Source organism: Conger conger, chromosome 8 (genome assembly GCF_963514075.1).
Source record: "Conger conger chromosome 8, fConCon1.1, whole genome shotgun sequence".
Lineage (NCBI taxonomy): Eukaryota > Metazoa > Chordata > Actinopteri > Anguilliformes > Congridae > Conger > Conger conger.
The window spans coordinates 20913427-20934433 of NC_083767.1; the positions used below are offsets into that span (position 1 = coordinate 20913427).

Sequence of the window (21007 nt, forward strand, 5' to 3'; positions counted from 1 at the left end):
CTCTGATTAGAATCTTCTGAAAACAGGATTCTGAGGCTAAAGGGATTTTTTTCTAGATTCATGGCAGAGAATACCAATGCAAGATTTCTGTGGCAACATGTGGCTCAATGATGAATAGTCAAACTCAGTTTGCTCCGAGGATCATTAGTTTGCTGGCATAAAAACAGGGGGAGGCTCCAGTGTGGCTCATTTACTTTAAGGTGGCTGCCACAGCTAGAAGCTGAAGATTTCTGACAGGCGCGATATCTAAACAGTACAGAGTATCACATGGCATACATTTTAAAAACATGCCAGTACACTATAAATTCATATAGCTCAATATTTGTGTCAGTGCTAGCTTTATTGTAGCACAATGTAGAATGTGAATATTACCCGTTTGTGGCAAGGGAATGCAACAGTGAATGAAAATGTCAGATTTTTATTTTATTTATTTTTTATAGTTTTTTAATAGTATCTATCCAACAAGTGTTGTGTTCTCTAGTATCTAATGTTGGCCAGAGCTAGGCTACCTACATTTTCCAGGACCGTGTTGAAAGTGAAAATCCCCTGTCTTAAAAGCATACTCTGTCATTACTATGATACACTAGCAACCTGTGTCTGTGTTCACTTCCTCCCAATAACTTGCTTATCTACTTGTATTTGTTATTCTAAAAACTCCCAGGCCTCTTCTGGGCATGGCCTTTTAAATTATTGTTCTGTATCTGTAATGTCTGTGTATAGCTGTATCTGTAATAGCTGGGTCCCATTGCATATACTAACGTGACTTTATCAATCTCTTAGGCTACATTTCTAAGGGGGGTGAATAGGTGCTCTAAAGCCTCCCCAAAAAGGATCTAACTATGCCACTGGAACTGGCATATACTGTATAATTCTGAGATGAATTCACTAGTGTTTAAACATAAGGCACTTCACAATTGAATTTTATATTGAGATCATAATTGTTCGTATACAGTATGTGATACAACACGGTAAAGGAGTTAATGTCAAATAAGTGTGTTTTCTTAATATTTCATTTAGTAAAACATACTAATCAACATGATTTTTACAAACCTATTGCATATGGGAAAACCTGGGATTCAGCAGGAAGGCCAGCATTCTTACTAAAGCCACTGTGTGGAAGCTTGCAGTGCAGCCCACTCACTGCGTGGTTCACAAGCAACATGAAGCCAGCACAGCTCCAGCACTGTGTGGGTGGCCATCTATTTATGAGCTGGCAATGCGGACCTCACAACTTCATACACACAGCGAACATTCATTCTTCCTTGCTTTCACACAGCAAAGAACCTTTGCTTAGAAAGGGAAAACCAAAGGGTGACTTAAAACCCTGTTAATCGTGGCAATATGAATGATAAATAATAGATAAAGGGCTTCTAAATGGGTGACTGATTGATCAATCAATTGGTCTAGCTCAGGGGATCCATGGGCCATAGAGGCTTGAGAATAGGTAAATTTTCAATCAATACATCAGCTTATTTCACTAATTAACACACCTTCAACCAGAGAGGAGGGAAATCATTTGTGAAATCAGCTGGTGTAATGATTGGTTGGAATGAAAACCTGCATACTCTGAGCACCCTCCATGGCACATAATTGGGCACCTCTGATCTATACGTATGCAGTGGTCAATGCTATGCATGCATTGCTGATTCAACACAGCAGTCCTTGGTTTTAACGTTGTTGTAGATCAAGTGATTTGACTTCCAGAAGAATGCAGCACTCTTGCTGCTGGTTTCGGGACCTGTAACTGTAATTCAACTGTCATGTCTGTAGGGACTACAACTTCCACATTCCCACAGGAAAATTCCGCGACGTCCACCACGAATGACGTCTAACTTGGTTCAGCCAATCCCGTAATGGCGGGAGCAATAAACGGTCCCGTATAAGAGCAAGACACGTTCTTGGGATCTCTCTCTTCTGCCTCTTCTGCTTCCTCTTCTGCTTTTTCTGCTTCTTCTGCTTCTTCTCTTCAACGCACCCTTTTTGGCCATTCGCTTCAGCTCATCTGCTCCGAGACTCGGACAGAGGCTGAATGCTGCACAGCGCACTACCAGGCCTACGGACACACCCAGTTACCTTGCGGTAACTTCGTGGCCTATAGCGAGTGGAAACTGGTGTACGCGGAATGCTACATCAGTTTACCCCTGCAAAGCTCACCAAAGAACAACAGCAACAAACTTTTCCACCTGGAAAAGGGACCAACGAACATCCTTCCAGCAACCGAGCGGACCAGACGACAACGCGCGGCTAAGACGCCCCAGCTTGCGCATCTCTCCAGGACACACATTCACAGCACCATCGCGGCTCCTACAAGGACAGCACGTCTTTTGGATCCAATGCGTATGGACTCAGTAAGAGAACAAACATTCAGGCATAGCCAGTGTTTAGTTTAGTCTTAACTGTTTTTGTGAATCTGTGTTTCCATATTTTTACATTACATTACATTATTGGCATTTGGCAGACGCTCTTATCCAGAGCGACGTACAACAAAGTGCATACCCATAACCAGGGATAAGTTCGCTGAAAGACCCTAGAGGTAAGTACAATTTCAACTGCTACCTGTACAACAAAGATAAGGACAAGGGCCATTTTTTTTTTTTTTTTTTTGAACAAACAAACAAAGAGCAAAAGTCACCAAAGTTAACTATCCATATCCATATTTGCCATCTTATCATTGGAATGTATTTTGTTAGCTTTATATGTACGTGAATTGATTCGCCGTCTTTTGCGCATATATAGAGTAAACTACGCAAGTAGTCTTCTCACAGCTAACAATAACTAACACACCCAGAACTCTAGCTTACCCAAGCTAGCTACTCCCACTTTTACCTTTCCTTTGTTCAAGCGACACGCGCGCTTGCGCCCGTCACAAACACGCACACACACATACCCAACTAAATTTCCTTACTAACTTCCCGTTAGTTTATCTGTTCTGTGTTTTACATTTGTTTAATAAATATATTTTATTAAACCCCGGTGTCCGTTTTGGAATCACATAGAGCCGAGTTAAAGCAGTCTTTCGAAGAACTTCCAACCTTCAGGTTATCGGTATGTTTAATCATTAATATTGGTTATTTTAATTATTAATTAAAATACTAAATTTGTGGTTAGATATTTCTGATAATAGTAATTTTATGAGACTGATTACTTTTTGCAGTTATACTGCTACACAATGTTTAACTGGTGCCCCGGTTTCGTAGAGAGTAAAATCCTTGCGTTATTTGGCGGCCCGTGCGAGGACCCTACATAACTTGGAGTCCCGTGCGAGGACCCCTACATGTCAAATCCTCAAAATGGCCTCTGGAAGCTGACCACCAGCCCCCACTCATGCATCGCAGAGTTGTTGCCCTGACAGTATTTGCTGAAGATACTCTGATACCAAATATGTAATTGTTTTGGATTCAAATACATTTCTGTGCTTTTCTGTTGATTGATCAACTGAGCCAACCAAGAGGACCAGAAGGCAGGGTTTACTGTTACTGTATTTCATGCCTTCAAGACAGCAGAGCTCAGTTAAGCACATTGGAAAGTATTTGAATCCAAAACAATGGTTTTCCCAGACCTGCCTGAATGATTCACCAGTTAGGCCCTGGGCTCTGACCTAATTAATAGAATGTCCTTAAGGAGTGATTAGGTTGCATCAAGCCGCAGAGTCAATAGGTACCTGGAAATGGATTGCAGTCGTGCCCATCGTGTGAAACTTCAACTGTTCAGAGGGACTGACAATCCTAAATGAAGGTGTGGGAAGTTTGGAAGGACTCTAATCAGTTAGCTTGGAGAGAGCAAAGGGGACTGGTTGCACCACTCGATCTACTGGTTATTTAGCCATTTTAAGCTATTTAAGAGAAAGAACTGACAGGGTTACAGATTCTAAATCCATTATGGTCTGGAACCGTGCACCTCTCCTGATGTTACGGTCCATTAGAGTGGTGTGTATTACTGTGCATGAGCCTACATTGTGCGTGCATGTGCTTGTGTTTCCATGCCTGTACATCTACTGTTTAAATCTTGAAAACATGAATTCCCAATGATTGGCTATGGTTAATATTTGACCACTGAGCCCAATAAAAAATGTATGTAGCCTGAACCACTTAAGTATCAGCCCTTTTTTTGTTACAGTCTTGGAAATGACATATCCAAAATAAAATGGTTATTATTCTTGAACCCTTTTTGACTACAGGAATATCTTCTGAAAGGTAACCCTTTGGGGTTTGTTTTCCAATAGTCAGAATTACTCTAAATATTCCTTAAGCAAAGGTCCAGAAGCCATAACAGTGGAAGAGGAAGCTATTATTCTCACTGAAAAGATTTTCTGTTTTTGAATGGATACAGATTATAGTGGCTGTGGCTGATGCAGTTACACAGTAGAGCCACAGCCACAACACTGGACAAATCCCCTAATCAAATTATTAAAAAAGAGACATTTGGAGACTCCAAAAGGACACAGAAAATAAATTATGAGGTGTAAAATACTGCATTTTGCATTATCCTGAAAAAAAGTGTTTGCACTTCCCCCCACCCTGTATCCACCTCCCTCTCCTTGCGCTCTCCTCAGACAGCAACAGGTCAAGAAGAACATAACAGATAAGTTCAATAATGGCAATAATAACATATTTTATACTAATATATTCATTGAGGTCCATTGATTGACGTTTTTGTCAAATACCCAATCCCCATCATCAAGTCAAGCACATTCAAACAAAATTTCACATGCTATTTTTATTCAAAAGCAGGCTGGCTCCTTATTTCAAGCTTACTGAACAATAATAAAATATTTTGAGAATGTATTTAGATGCTCACTACGTGATAGTGATATAGAATTTATAAAAACATTCCAAAAAACCTCTTCTTCAAAGCGTTAATCATGAAAGCAGATTATTTTTATGGTCCACTCTGTTTTTAAGTAATAAAAACATGTGTTAAGTTTAAATTGAAATTATATTTTATCGAATACCCCATTTAACCTGTAGGTTCTTTCAATCGTCCCTAAATCGCATGAATGCAGTGTTCATCTACAATAGCCACAATGCAGCGTGTTCTTTTTTATTTGTGTGATCTCTGAGCTCTGATTGATCAGGCTAATGTGTGACTGCAGTGTTCTGCAGTCATGCTAGCTTCTCAGGGGGACACCTCAGAGACTGAAGGACTATTTCCAGGCAACCTATATATGGCTCCCACCTCAATACAGAGGAGTCGGTTCACATGCGAAAGCAGGCCATGAATTGGGGTATCGCAGAGTTATTTTCAGCCCCTCCCTCCCACCCACCCACCCAGGGAAGGTTATTTTTGTCCTTTAATACTGTAACAGTTCCAGTCCTTTTTGCAATGTCCCTTCACTCATGCACTCTGAATAACCAGAGTTCTCTGCGTAATTTTCCAATCGAATCGATCCTTCCTTTTTTTGCCCAATGCGAGTGGGCGGTCTGTTTTAATGGCCACTGGGACCAGCCACGGCCAATGAGGGCCATGTCTGCATATTCACAGGAATTTATGTTTACTCAAAACTGTTTGTTTCTTAAACTCACCCACAGCATGCATATAGGTCTAACTTTTATTTTATATCCTAAAATCCACACTATCTGAGCAAGGACAGCTAGTCAAAATTACATATTTTTATGTAACATCACAGCCTGTGATTTAATCTGTCCCTTTAGCTGATAAAGGGGAGAGAAGTGTGTGACAACCTCAAACACCGCACTTATGGCAATCTCTACTGCAGGCAGCATACCTCAGAGCTGTAATCCTTGAGCAAGTTCCAAAAAATACCTAGGTAGGTCATGTGTGAATTAGTAATTGGGTCAGAGTTTTGTCAGTCCCAGTGTACCATCAGTGCAATTCCAAATTTATGCCTACCGCATATTACATAACTCTGTGTACAGATGAAGATTACCAGGCCAGCAGAAAAATTAAGACTTTGGAATGCAGCGAAACTGAGTTGTGAGCTGGATTGCTGGCATGAATCTGCTTGCTTAATGGCTGATTTAATTGTTCTGCCAGAGGCAAATGGCCACAGGGCAAAGAAAGGCGGCTGTCACAAGCGCCACAGTCCACAGCTGAAACAAAAACCTTTCAGTAAGGATGTGACACAATTAGCACTTGTTTACCTCTCAAAAGAAAATCGGATTATTTTTACAAAATGAGAGGGTAAGACCACTGGGCATGTGCTTGTTGGTTAGCAAATGGTTCAAATCATTATTTAACTTTAGTCTCAAATGTAGTAAAGAACCAACTGGCAACATTGCCTCTGCTGGCCCTGCTATTCTGACACCAAATTAACATTGTTTAACTTTATCTCTAGGTGGGCCACACTATTTGATCCAGGATAAATGAAATATGTGTTTGGGTGCATTGTGAAATGGCAGGGTGTCAATATAAATATAAATTATAATAAAATTATGAATGACCAGGGCTGAAAATTAAGGTCGCCCGACCGCCCGAGGTGAGTCACTTGGCTAATGGCAATTCAAAGGTATGTTATGGACTACAAACCGAAAACCATGCTAAATTGCATATTAATCTCCTGTGTTTCTATTAATTGATGTGTGCCTGTTGTGTCACCTTAAATGTCAGTGATGACGTGTCACTCTCTCCCTGACCTGCTTTCCCCTTGGGCTGGGGCTTCCCAGCCAATCAACTTGAATTTGTTATTCAACAATGTTCAGTAGCGTAAATTCTTTATTCATAATAACAGCTATTCAGAATAACAGCCACCACCAAAGAACTATGAGTGAGAACATTTGTAGAAAGCTGAATGACTGGTAGGGCCAGGCTATGCATGGACCGTGTTACGATGTGGTGCCCTCTCTGCCACAAATATAAAGTTGTGGGTAACTCTACAATAATGTTACATGAACTGGCATTAACTACTGTAGTTGTTAACAAAGTAACTACTGAGAAGTTAATCTGTACAGCTGTGTTTCTTAGGGGTGAGCCGACTACTCATTACGATTCTTGACTTTCTTCTGAGCATGAGTGTTGCAGTAATTGGATGATTATCCATGATCGGAGAATCGGCCTGCTTATTTATTCGTTTTTTACATTGGCTGCAGTAGCTGTACATCAGTGGCGAATACGTACATAACGTTAACAGTTTTTCGTGATAGGACAGTTCTTCTCCCTTGGATGAGTAAAAATGACTGCCTGCCTACATTTTCCTCACTTCTCTCTTGTGCATGTCAAGAGAGTGTTATGTGAACTTGTTCTAATCGTAGATTAAGGATATACAGTACCAGTCAAACGATTCACATGTGGTCAATACGAAGATTCTCAGAGTATTTTTATACATTTATACATTTTTATCATGTAGCATTTACAACACTTTTTATACATTTCAATGTTTGAGGCAAATTAATAAAGTCAAATGAAAGTCATGTTTTGTATTTGGATGCAGGTTGCATATATTTGTATGCCATGAAATCTATCAACATCACCTGTTGTCTGGATATCTCTAGTGATACTAAAACCACTTTGCATTTGATTGGATCTCTATGGGAATTGGGGTTTGGGACTTGATTCAGCTGTAAATTATGCTGATACAGTATGGAACACATTTGTGGATTAAATGGTTTTTAGTCATCAAGGGTCTGAGGTATGTGAATTCACATGTGAATTGTTTGATATCTTATTTCCTCTGTCATCAATCACAAAAAACAGAAAAGGGCAAGGTGTGTCCAAGTTTTTGTCTGGTACTGTAACTACTTAACTAGTATCTCGTCATAGCATCTACATTATTCTATTTTGTGAATTGTTTATCAGTTGCCGACAGTTATCATTCATCTGCAGCACCATTAATTTCACAAGCAGGCTGTTCGCCAGAGAGATTTGGCAGTAGGCTAAACGAAACTGAATGTTAGCCTACCTCAGCTTGAGCCTTGCATACAGTCACACATACAGACACACGCATGTATGTACACACAGACACACACACACACACACAGTAGTCTACACAGCTCTCTCACTAGTGTTTATTTTAAAAAAGCTTCCTTGTAGGCTATTATTCCTACCACAACTGAAATTAGAAATTTTACGGCAACGTGGATAGTGGTGCTGATATGAATGGGCAGGCTTATATGGCTCAGCCAAAAGTGTTCCTTGTAAAATTGTTCACACACATACACACATCGTTTTATATAGATAGCCTCCGTTTTTAATTAAAAACATTAACCAGATTCCCCTTTATTAGAGATTTAACTGCATAACAGAGTAGTTGTGCTTCAGGTGAAGGTCTTGGCTTTATAATGTACTTCACGACGTCCCCTGTACTACATTTTGATTTGCAGTAAACTACACTACTTCCAGGTAACGTCACACCGACTTCCAAGTACGGATACAGACAATTTAGTTGGTTGAACAGATGCTGATAAGATACCGATAATGCCATACTCACTCACCTCTAGTGTTTATGTATTTGTATATCATGAATTCATGTTAACAAATAAATGAGTTATTTCCGAGTCACATGGAATGAAAATAAAAAAGTTAATATGTTAGCTAAGGGTTAACTAAGTAATGTATTAGTATGTCATTAATTCATGTTAACAACTACATTAGTTTATGCCAATTCATGTAACCTTATTGTGAAGTTTGACCGAAATGGGCTCCTGCACACTGTCTGCACTTGATCTTTATGGTGAACAAAAGATAATTTACTTGAGATGTGTGGATGAGGAAAAGGGTGGTATGAATTTGGATTTTGCCCTGCGATAGACTGGCGACCTGTCCAGGGTGTATTCCTGCCTTTCGCCCAATGTATGCTGGGATAGGCTCCAGCCCCCTGCGACCCTGATCAGGATAAGCGGGTTCAGATAATGGATGGATGGATGGAATTTGGATTTTCATGCATGCAGTGTTTGGTGTTGGTTTTCCACATGGCCCAAAAAGGGGACATGAATCATCAAGTACCTGGATGTGCTATGGTGGTCTACCCTCACATACTATTGGTAATTGTAAAATATTATACGGCTGAACGTGATTGGTTAAGACACCCACAACAAAAACCCACATGCAGTGGTTCTTGCTGTTATATTGAAATTGAGTTAGAAGCCAAGAATATATTTCATTGATCTAAAACAGCCAGAGAACTGTAAACCCTGCAGGAAGCTGCAATTCTAATGAATATGCGTGAATGAGGTACAAACAAGATAAATATTCAATAAGAGCACAGCATCCGGAGTGCTACCACATTAACAGTCCGTGTTGCAATGAACACATACACAATAGATTCCTATTGTTACACTGCGCACTCTCACAGCATGAATCACTCATGGCTTGCATGAACATGAGCATCCCACAGAGTTTTCCACACTTTGGTTGGAGAAGAGCAGACTGTGCCTGTTAAGAACATTGAAAACAGGAAGACTGAAGACACGGCTGTAAATCATACATTTGTTGTGGCTAAAAAACACATAAGTGTTGTGACCTGCTTGTTGCCAAATCCTTTTGAGAGGACCCAAGCATTTCTGTAAATTTTCTGTATTCAATTCTCATTTTCATTGCACTGGAAATGTTAATTTACATGTGAAAAAGCCAACCATGTGTGATAATATACATGTGAATATTTGTAAATCACATGTGAAAATAACCGAGCACATGTAAAAATGAAAAGGCACATTTCAAATGTGATTTTTCTCGTTGAGCCCTGCCCCTCGGGCCATGTCTCCTGACTCAAAACACTAACTTTCAACCTCAGAATTCCAGTAAAATCTCTTAAAAGGCATCACCATCCAGTGTATCATCTGCATATTCATTGGATTCCATTATAGTCAAATAATGGGTAACAAGATCTAATTCAGCCAAGTCCACTGCACTAGCTAGCTCACAAAATAATAGTGTTTATACTGTAGTTGGAATAGCAGCTACTCGGGCTGCTGCTAATTTGTTATTGATTAATTATTTTAATCGATTAGTCGATTAAAACAAACAATTAATTTTTGGGATTCATTTGCAATTTCAAAATGTATTGACATGTTTTTTGAAGTACTATCCTTAGATCACTTGGGTAGTTGCCTCTCTGATCTCTCTGACACCACCTGCCATCAAAGGTGAGTAAAGAGCTCAAATCATCCACATGCATTTGTTATTTACTAGGAGAAAGAATTAATAATATTGATAATAATATCAGAGACGTTATGAAACGAACCTTACAACTGCTTAATTTAACGTTAATTATAACAGCCTTTTGTTTGCCTTACAAAACACTTGATCGCCGAGGCCATTAATGGAATGTAAAACCATGGTCAAAGTTTTGCAGTTACACAATAGCCTGATATTGCTAGCGGTATGCATAATGTTAAGTGGCTGGAGCCACCATAACTCAGCAGTGGAAATAGTGCTTTGTAATATTAGTGTAACTGTGGCGTTATAACATTTCCAACAGTCCAGTCCAATTCCATTATAATGGCTGTACTACATCAATACATTAATATGAGAGCTCTAGTGAGATTTCAGACAGTGCAGGTTTTTATGTTGATTTCACTAAAATCATGTAATCAACACACTATAATTTAACACAACTCATCCAATGACATATCTGAGAAAAGCAATGTTGACAATGTTACAGACCGACATATACATAACATTAGCAATCTAGATAACAGTGTCGGTAATGAATATGCAAATCAACAAAATTACGTGGTCTATGTCATTGACGATGTCAACTAATCATTGCAGCCCAAGCAGCTACCCCACCTCTTTGTCTGAGTTTGGTCAGTGTCCCTTTCGCCTAGTATGGGAGGTATGTCCAAAAATGTAACCTACCCATTGTCGTTATCCAAAATGAGCAAGAGTAGACGAGCAACTCATTATGACCACAGCTCTACCAAATTTGGTCCCACCACTGCTGCTATTATAGCTAATTTATAGAGACTTAATCAATTATGCCATTATCTGTTAAATGAAGTTAATGTTGTTTTGTGTTGGCGTTTCCCTTTAAGCACTCTTACACAGACATTGGAATGAAAGTATTAGGAGAAAAAAACATAATCATTATGTAAAGTAACATGAAGAGCTGCAACATAGAGCTATACAATACAAATGAATAGTTTTATATTTCACAGATCCACATACACATATCTCAAAGTCAGGGGTCACAAACCTAAATTATTCACAGCCTGACTTCGAATTTTGAAGAGAAACCAGCTCTTCAAACAGCAAAACAATTGAGGCATTTGGCTTTACTTTGAATCCTTAAAATGGCTATTTGAATCCTTAAAAAATCTATGAACAAATACCATCTTTTAGATATAGTCCCACTAACAATTTATGTTGTTTAATTTAATTTATATATCTTAAAATGTTAAATTAGTCAATTGTCTTTGCTTGCAGTAACTTTGCAACAATGGATGAAAGTACAATGAGTAAAGTGAGGTCACAACGACCTTTACCTTTGACGACCAAATTCTAATCAGTTCATCCTTGAGTCCAAGTAGAGCTTTGTGCCAAATTTGAAGAAATTCCCTCAAAGCGTTCCTGAGATATCGCGTTCAAGAAAGGGACAGACGGATGGATGGGCAGATGGAGAACCATCCATCCATCCATCCATCCATTATCTGAACCCGCTTATCCTGAACAGGGTCGCAGGGGGGCTGGAGCCTATCCCAGCATACATTGGGCGAAAGGCAGGAATACACCCTGGACAGGTCGCCAGTCCATCACAGGGCACACACACCATTCACTCACACACTCATACCTATGGGCAATTTAGACTCTCCAATCAGCCTAACCTGCATGTCTTTGGACTGTGGGAGGAAACCAGAGTACCCAGAGGAAACCCACGCAGACACGGGGAGAACATGCAAACTCCGCACAGAGAGGCCCCGGCCGACGGGGATTCGAACCCAGGACCTCCTTGCTGTGAGGCGGCAGTGCTACCCACTGCACCATCCGTGCCGCCCAGATGGAGAACCAGAACACATAATGCCTCCGCACCGGCGACAGCCGTGCAAAAACAAAAAATACAGGTATACTGTACAATTATTCTACTATCCATTTTTAGAATGCCCCGTGGCATTCTTATAATGTTGGGTCTTGAGGGAAATGATCTGCCCAATGCCATTAATGTAAAAATGTGTGATGTTTTCACTGGATATTCCGATGAGGAAGTTTTTTGTTAGTGCTTTGGCCGACCACTATTTTCCGCATTATGAGAATGAAGAAGCTTCGTATCTAAGCTCTAAAGGTATTTTAAAATTAAAATTAATGCAGATATCCATTTCTGAGGGAAGATGATGGGACTGGATAACTACCCACTCTTGTCCTCTAACATCAACACAGCCAATGAATATTGCTCACCTGTAAATGATAAACCACTCTAACACCACGCTGAGTGCTTCTGTAAATTACATCCTGAGTTTGCAATTGATCTGTCATATTCTGGCTCAATAATTAGCAGCCAGAATTGTTTTTGAAGGCAGGCTCTAACTAGCAGATGCACGCCGTCCAATGAAAGTGTGAGCATGATGACATATCGGTTATCAAAAATGTCATTAGCTAGAGGTCAGGAGGAGGTCTTGCCAGCTTCAGGAATCAATCTCATTTTGCTCACTGAGGTGATTAATGTCACACCTGTAATGAATGCTGGCGAGTGTCACATCTGCACCATTGCCAAGGACGGCAGGTGTGCTGACACGGCAACAGTTATTAGTGCTTTCGTGGTTCAAACCTGTCAAGATGCTACAAAAATGTACTATGGTGCAATCACCGCCAGACCTGGGTCAAATACATAATTGTTTCTGATTCAAATACTTTTCTGTGTTTTACTCATCTTGTCTGGTGTGTTGGAACCTATGAAAAATTGAAAACCCAACCATCTGGTCTGCTTGGGAGGCTCAATTGCACCAGGCAAGATCAATAAAGCACTGAAAAGTATGTGAATCAAAAACAAATATGTATTTGACCCACGTCTGGGTCCAGTCAGCTCTGTTATTTAGTTCTTTCATTCACTCATTCAGTCATTCTCATTCTTTCTTTCTTTCTCTCTCACAATCCTATTAAATACTTTCTTCCAATTTAACACACTTGTTAGGCAGTCCATTTTACTGCAGGTAGATCATAAACCATACCTCTTGTGACATTGTTCACTGCAAAAAGCCTATTTTAACAACTGTTTTAGTCTTGTAATAAGACTTAAAATCAGTTTTCAGTAGAAAACATTAGCTTGAAAGTTTCTTTTTGCTTGTCAAGTGAAATTGTCTTGGCAAATCTTGTATTGACGCAAACTGTTCCACCTCATTTGGAATCATTTCTGCCTTATGCCAAAATAGTAATGAAATGAAAGTAATAAAATAACATTTTAAATATTAGACTAAAGTACATAAAAGCATGCAGGCGTGGTCAAGAGGTTCACTCAAACCAAACCATATTGGGGAAGAATTGTGATCTAAGTGACTTTGACCATGGAATGATTGTTGGTGCCAGAAAGTGTGGTTTCTCAGAAACCGCTGATCTCCTGGGATTTTTACAGACAACAGTTTGCAGAGAATAGTGCAAACAACAACAACAAAAAAAACACCCAGTGAGCAGCAGTTCTGTGGGCAAAAACGCTAATTAAAACGTATATGAGCAAAGTCAAAATAGAAAGGCCAGACTGGTCAAAGCTTACAAGAAGGTGACAGTAACGCAAATAACCAGGCATTACAACAGTGGTATGCAGAAGAGCATCTCTGAGTGGGTAGGTTACAGCAGCCAAAGACCGATAAGTCAAAAAAATAAGTCTAATAAATACCTTATAAAGTGCTCACTGAGTATGTATAGTATAGAGCATGATCTCCAGATCTGGGCATAATTGTCATAATATCTCTCACTCATTCTCAGGCTGCAGACCTACACCTTGGTCTTAGCCTACCATCTGATTAAATTATTTTAGGACTAGCATAGCCTTGTCATGAAGCTATAGTGTGTCAATCACAAAGGTCAGATTTTTACCTTTCACTGGCCAATCAAATATAGCAAATGTATTTTTCACAATGTCTAACAGAGCAAGCAAATATTTTTGTTGCCATGGTTAACAAGCAACACCCAATACTGGCATCAAACACATTTTCACATATATACATATATTACACATATATACATATATTTTCTCACAGCATTCACTCACTCTTCTTACAGCTATTAGATACATGCATTGGAGTTTTCTTCATTTTTGGTACCTGTCCAGGCACAAATTACACTACAGTATACCGATGCTAAGTTTACCTAAAAACTACATTGTATATTTGCACCGTATCAAGCCTGGTCTTGAAATTCCCCAGAGTTTCTGCCTCCACAACATGACCTGGTAGCCATTCCACACAGTGACCACTCTCTGTGTGAGAAAATAATATAGAGGCACTCATCATTTGAAATTAAATTGCTTGTAACCTCATGCTATTAAGAATTAAGAATGAATTTTAAAGCCACGGGATTTGAAATTTCAGATTGCATGAGTGTTTAAGCCTGGAGGTTCTTCTTCTGGAGGGGCCACTCAACCCTTGGTCCTGGTGAGCTGAAGTGTTTGGCCAGACACTTAACGACCTGATTCAGCTAATCAGTACTTTAATTTAAGCAATTCAGAGAGCTGCAAAGCCAGCTGGATTGTAGTTCCTCCAGGACTACAGTTAAGTACCCTAGATGTAGAACAGTCTACTGTACTCTGATGATGGCCTACATATGCACCACATGTCATGAACACAATTAAGGTAAAACATCTTTGTATACTGTAAGTTGTTACATATAGCAGTCACTCCTCCTATGCTGCCTGCTGTAAAAGCAACACCAAAGACAAGGTACAATACATAATGTGTTACACAACTATAAAGCATGCTGCAAAGCCAAGAGAGAAAGTGGATCAACAGTACTTAACCTATGCTTAATAAAGAGTTATCTTTCCTGCAATGATAATAACCTAATACAGGGTCAGATGACTCAAAGTGGCTGCCTACTGGCAGTTCTGAAATCAACCCCCTCTGCCAGTTTGAGTCGAGTTACATCAGCAATGTGTGGGAGTGCTTCAGCAATGCTGTAAAGACTGTGCTAGCACCTGCTTGGTCAACACTGGCTCCCATCGATGTGGATTATGCAACAAACTGTCCTGGTTAGGCGCTGCACCAAAATAAGCAGGTCATCTTGTTATAGTGAAATACAGGGTACATCAGCCATTTTAAAACCAAGCCCATGTTACAGAAGCTTTTACAATTAGGTTTGTTTATCTATTTGAGTACTTGATAGAGGTTGACATTATAAATTCAGTCCATGCAACATAGGTTCTAGCTGTGTTTCTCTATGTACTTTGCATACTGTTAACAGAGCAAGTTTGGCTGTATACCTGGTACTGCACAGGCACTGCTCACATTCGTTGATATGAAAATGTCACTGAAAACAACGTGTTTCGCATGTTACATAAGTTTGAGGACACAGACCTAGGCACATTCCATGTGTAGTTGCAACGTGCCGCTGAGCTTTTTTTTTTTTTCTGTTTCTGACACGCCGTTCCTTCACAAGCAGTGCGGAACTCTCCGTGGTGCTGAATGTAATAATAATAACAATCGGCAGATGGCGGCATTAGGTCCGTTTATCCTAACGCCTTGATGAACTACATGTATTTCAAAAGGAGATTCATTCTCAGTGCTCAGATGCTTCATGCCAAAAGTCAAAGAGAATAAAATTTAAAGGAACAACCTATAAAAACACAAGGCACGATGCAGTGCCGCCATACACTGCACACTAAGAACTAAATCAGGGCTAATATGCCACAAGATAAGGGCGACATGCTAAGGCAGTATGTGAGACATTTTTATCATACTGTCATACTGTCTCCGTGGTCTCATCCAAATGTACTTACCATATTCACTTCAGAGACCATGTCGATGCTGGCGATGTCTATGCTCATCCCGACATCCACAGGGGCACCTTTAATTCAGAAACACGAGACAGGCTTTCATTTCTGTATGCATAATAAACTTCAGTGACGGTCACGACAGAATAATTATCTGCATGTGGTGTGCACGGAACGTTGATTATAAAATGTTAAGCCAATAGACACCAGCACAAACGAATAGATATTCAATGATAAGAACACAGTACCTCCAAAATCAGGCCTTAAGCGAATGTCATATCCTTTCAGCAATTTGTCCACGGTCTCCTTTACGTAGGACATGTTGCTTTGCTCGTTCGCGCTAAAAGGAAGAAATAGAGATTTCAATCAGAATCTCAGGAAAATGATGACCAGACGACAGAGCATGTGGACTGAAAATATCTCCGATCTGAAAAGACCTCACCTTTGTGCACAGCAGACAACAGCGACCATCAAAGGAAGACACAAAATCCCGGCACATCCTCGCTCTTGAACTGTCCACATTCCTAACTTTGATGAAAGAATTGGCTCGAGTGAGGATTCGGGAATGCAACTTAGTCCTGGGTAGCGAAATAATTCCGACAATAGCAACGCATGCGCGTAGCTTAATCAACATGAAAACACTGTTTTCTGGGAGACACTTTTCTGGCTTGAAAAAAAAAACGTTTAAGCGGAAAAAATGACATCAGATTAAAATTACGGTTCACGTTATTTCAGTGTCATTATGATTAGGGCGGTCATGGAGTTTAAACCGAATCAGTATGCTGCTCCGATCTTGTCCCTTTCGTCAAATTTGAAAAATTAGGTAGAGACATCTGTATCAGAGTCAGATTTGCGTCAGACCAGTCCCAATGAGTCGGAACGCAAATGACATTATAGAATAGCATCAATTCTGGTTCGAGTCAACCTTCATTCAGCAGTCCATGGGATGAACTGGAAAGCAATCACGTTTTGGGAGAAGCCCGATTCGCTGGTTTTGCTGGGAGCTTTACAGCGCTCGCCTCGTTGCCTAATACACCCACTTCCTTCTACAAAGTTAATGATAATTTTATTGTCAAAATGAAATAGTCTGCTTTAAAAACGGCAATGCGTACAAAATAAATAAAAATCGCTAGCAGTCAATCAAACGAACTCCAATCGAGCAGTTTACATGCGGCAATGCAGAGTGCACGAGAGCGAGAGCGAGAGCGAGAAAGAGACAGAGGGAGGAGAGAGCGCGCGCTGGAGAATAAACAAAATAATTATGAGTTTACGCTCTCAATCGAACAGCGCTGAGCGAAACCGCCCCGCTGCAAGGCACACATCTATTACCAATGCTTTGTTACTCAGTACCTACATTTGCCATCATTCGCGTGAAACCAGCAAGCGCATTGATTTGTTTGAGTAGCCAAGATAAATTAGGGTACAAGCGGCAAGTTACTATCGTAACTTGAGAAAGCAACATGGGTCCAGGGCTTGGTCTAATAGAGGCCGCTTGTGAGTGGCCATAAACTGTGGGGAATGGGTTTATTCCCAGTTTCAATCAATGCTTGCCAGAGAACCAGTTAAACCATCTCGACAGCCTGCAAACCCGAAAAAAATTAAAATAATAATAATTCAAAATCTCAATATTAATGGAAAGCAGGAACAGTTTACAGAAACGTAGATATCGTGGAAATAGCGTATTATGATAGTTCTAAAATCTAAAACGATATGATGGCTAATGCATAATGAAAGCATACACATGTATATGTATTATATACATTGGGTACAGCTTGTTACATTTAGATCATACCGTTTCAATTAGACACGAGCACTTGTCTGTTACAAATTGCTTAATGTATAGAGCACTGATCATGGGTCCATAGTAGGCTGACTGTACTAGTCTTACTGTATGTAGACTCATGCAACTGATTGTATTCAACAATAGGCTATAGGTAGGTATAGAAATATGTTATAGCCTACACATAATATATGTATTTTCTTTCCGCTGCTAGTGTTTCAGTGATACTGATATAAACTCTCCCTATAACTAAGCCATATTTCATTTCATTTTGCGTGATTGTCATGTGCTAACTGAGTGGATACGTCATGCCCTGGGATTGCAGCCAAGACCACAGATTCAATTGCTCTTGCTGAATAAAAATTGACATTCATTTTCTCATAATGCTGTAACTTTGTCTCCCCAATTCAGAAATTAAACTTGTGAAATGTGGTATGTTATAACACTGTGGAGCCACAAGGACCTACATTTGAAAAGGATAAATTGTCCTTACTTTTACCCAAGTCCTCATGTGAAATGGGCTACCATTCTAAAAATGAGAAATAACTAATTTATTTATTATTGATGTATTCTACAGAGATTACTACATATATATTAACTTTTCAGACAATATGTTTCATTTTGCAGCATACAGGTTATCCTCAGATGCTTCCTTTGTTTTAAATTTGGGACATGCAACTTTCACAATGAAATTAAATGATCCCACCTTATTTACTGTACTGACTTTATTGTCAAAATGAAATAGCCTGCTTAAAAAACGACAATGCGTACAAAATTTTGAAATGTTTATTTTCCATCTGATGTTCTATCACGTCCTTACCTTATGTTTTGGTACACCTGTCTTTTGGGGTTTATATGAAATACATTCCCTCTTTTAAATGGTCTCTGCACTAAAGGCAATCATATACAACATAAGGTAAAATAAAGTGATGTATGTGGTGATAAAATCTAATTGTGTTGTTGTGTGGAATAGTGGTTATACAACACCATTTATAACTAGAAGTGTATAGGTTCAAATATAAAATTTGAACCTGGGGTGGCCTGTAGCGTAGTGGTTAAGGTAAATGACTGGGACACGCAAGGTTGGTGGTTCTAATCCCAGTGTAGCCACAATAAGATCCGCACAGCCGTTGGGCCCTTCAGCAAGGCCCTTAACCCTGCATTGCTCCAGGGGAGGATTGTCTCCTGCTTAGTCTAATCAACTGTACGTTGCTCTGGATAAGAGCGTCTGCCAAATGGCAATAATGTAATGTAATAAAATTATACTCTTGTCCTTCATTCCTTTAGTATGTATCCATGATATAGATCTGCCTAGACAGGGGTACCTGCTGAGGAAATCTGCCTACTACATAACACCAGGTGATGCATGTGTCCAATAAACTGCAGCCTGAACCAGAATATATCCAACATGACAAACTAAATACTATAAAATTCAAGCAAAAGACACCATATAACAACAATGCAAATAACCAAGAGATGGAGCCCTTCCTTTAAGACATTTTCTGGCTGTACGCAGGAATCTAAACTGGCTCTGCATTCTGTTGCCTTTGATTGGCTGAGAAACGTGCATGTACCAAGCCATAAATTGTGCAAAGGGAATGATTCTATAATTTCTAGTTGCAGCACTGCATAGGAAAACATGGTTAATGTAATTTAGCAAGCCTAACAGATTCCAACTTGAAAACACTTCTTGTGTACCAAAAATACATACGTCAGAAGATATTTAATGGATGAACTGTATATTGAGTATATTGTCTTGGATCAAACAAACCATGGTCCTTACAAGGCACATTTACAAAAGATTGGTAAATCAAGTAACCTTTGCTCAGTTTTAGTTTCACATGAAACCACCCAAAAGAGCCAGTATTGATTCATCTGAGAAGCATTTTGTAACAGTTTTATTTCACCAACTTGAAGGGCAGATCTAATTTGTAAGCCTGATTGTTCACTCATCCTCAGGAGTGCATGTAGTCAGTCCACCAGCTGAGCTCCACAGCCAATTGCATCAGATAATTGCATGTCTTGGGCATCTGGCACAAGCAGCCCACAGGTGTCCAGCTAACCAGGAGAGCTGCTATCATGCAATAACCTGGGGATTATCTGACAGACTTAAACCCTCTCCCTCAGGGTGATAGCATGAGAAACTGTTAGCGTGTGGCATGCTGATGAACTCATTTTGTGTCATTAGCAACAATACTGTACCAGTAGAGCATACATATTCATGTATGTAGTTATGGTTCAAATCAATGTTTTGTGAGCCAAACGGAGAACAGCCCAAACAGGCGGTTGAGAGTTGTGCAAAATGTTACACAACACAGATACATTTAGTGGCCACTCGTATTTACTGTAACATAAGTTACTGTGGTGTTCTGAAGACAGTGGTGAACCAGAGGTGAAATGAGACAATCCAGATTTTATAGTGCACTTTAGTTGATGATTTCAATGATGATGTGCCCTTTCCAAATGTTTATTCTTGTAGGAGATATAAGGGAGGTGTTAATGGTAGAAGGAAAACGTGCCCAAAAACTAATGGCCTGAACATATCTGCATTCGCTCATGGTGAATGCATTATTCCGACGGCATATAAAAGGCATGCTTTACAGTGTGAATGTCCATCTATCTTTGGAACAGTGCAGCTGATGGTGGATTCAGAGGGAATGCCCCTTTGACATTCATTCCATCCATCCCACAGATGTGGAAATGAGGAATGCAGTTAATTAATATCCTTCTCTATCTCTCTCTCTCTCTCAAAAAAAGGCGAACGGAAGGTCATAAGATTTTATGCATGTGGCCTTTGATGCCCAATTGTAAGTCCTGAAATAGCTGATGGTTTAATGATGTCTTATGGCAGGGGCCAGGCTCTAATGATGTTGCATGAGTAAAGATTGCACATGCTAGTAATCACCCAATCTACCTTTACACTGTGCGATCGTCATCCTAATGGTAATCGAAATGTCTAACACGTTAGTGAAAACAAACACACTTGGGGGTAAATTAACCTTGCGTCATGTTATAGCCATTGTCAAGTAAGGAATAATCCACAACAAGGTGGTCATTGTTTTCTACGCAGTTTTATACCATGGTCTTGGTGAATACTCGATTCTGCTAAATGGTGATTAAATCTGTATAATAATTCAACTTTTGGCAGGAGGTCCCGGTCAAGCGTAATCACCGTTCTAAATTAATACGCTGCCTACAGTTTTGCCAAGGAGTGACCAAAAGCCAACAGTGTGATACGAGTTAATCAGGGTTTTAATTATTAATCACGGGTTTGTCATGCCAATAAAGCTATTTGCATTTTAAATTTGTGAAATGGCATCAGAGATAATTGTGAATGGTTTTGTGAAGTACAGCCGGTGTAGCGAAAAGAATTACAGTGGACCGGCAATTACGAATATGAAGTGGCGAATAAGAACCCA

General features: G+C 39.7%; 1 protein-coding gene across 1 annotated transcript in view; it reads right to left on the reverse strand.

Annotated features, from left to right (window-relative positions):
• Positions 1-16383, reverse strand: part of LOC133134895 (gamma-aminobutyric acid receptor subunit beta-1-like) — a 124240-nt gene extending 107857 nt beyond the window's left edge. The window contains exons 1-3 of the mRNA XM_061251466.1: positions 16251-16383; positions 16057-16148; positions 15815-15882 (exon numbers count right to left, since the gene is read on the reverse strand). Of these exons, the coding sequence (XP_061107450.1) occupies positions 15815-15882; positions 16057-16148; positions 16251-16330 (240 nt within the window). The 5' untranslated portion in view covers positions 16331-16383. The remainder of the gene's footprint in view (positions 1-15814; positions 15883-16056; positions 16149-16250) is intronic.
• Positions 16384-21007: the final 4624 nt, after the last annotated feature.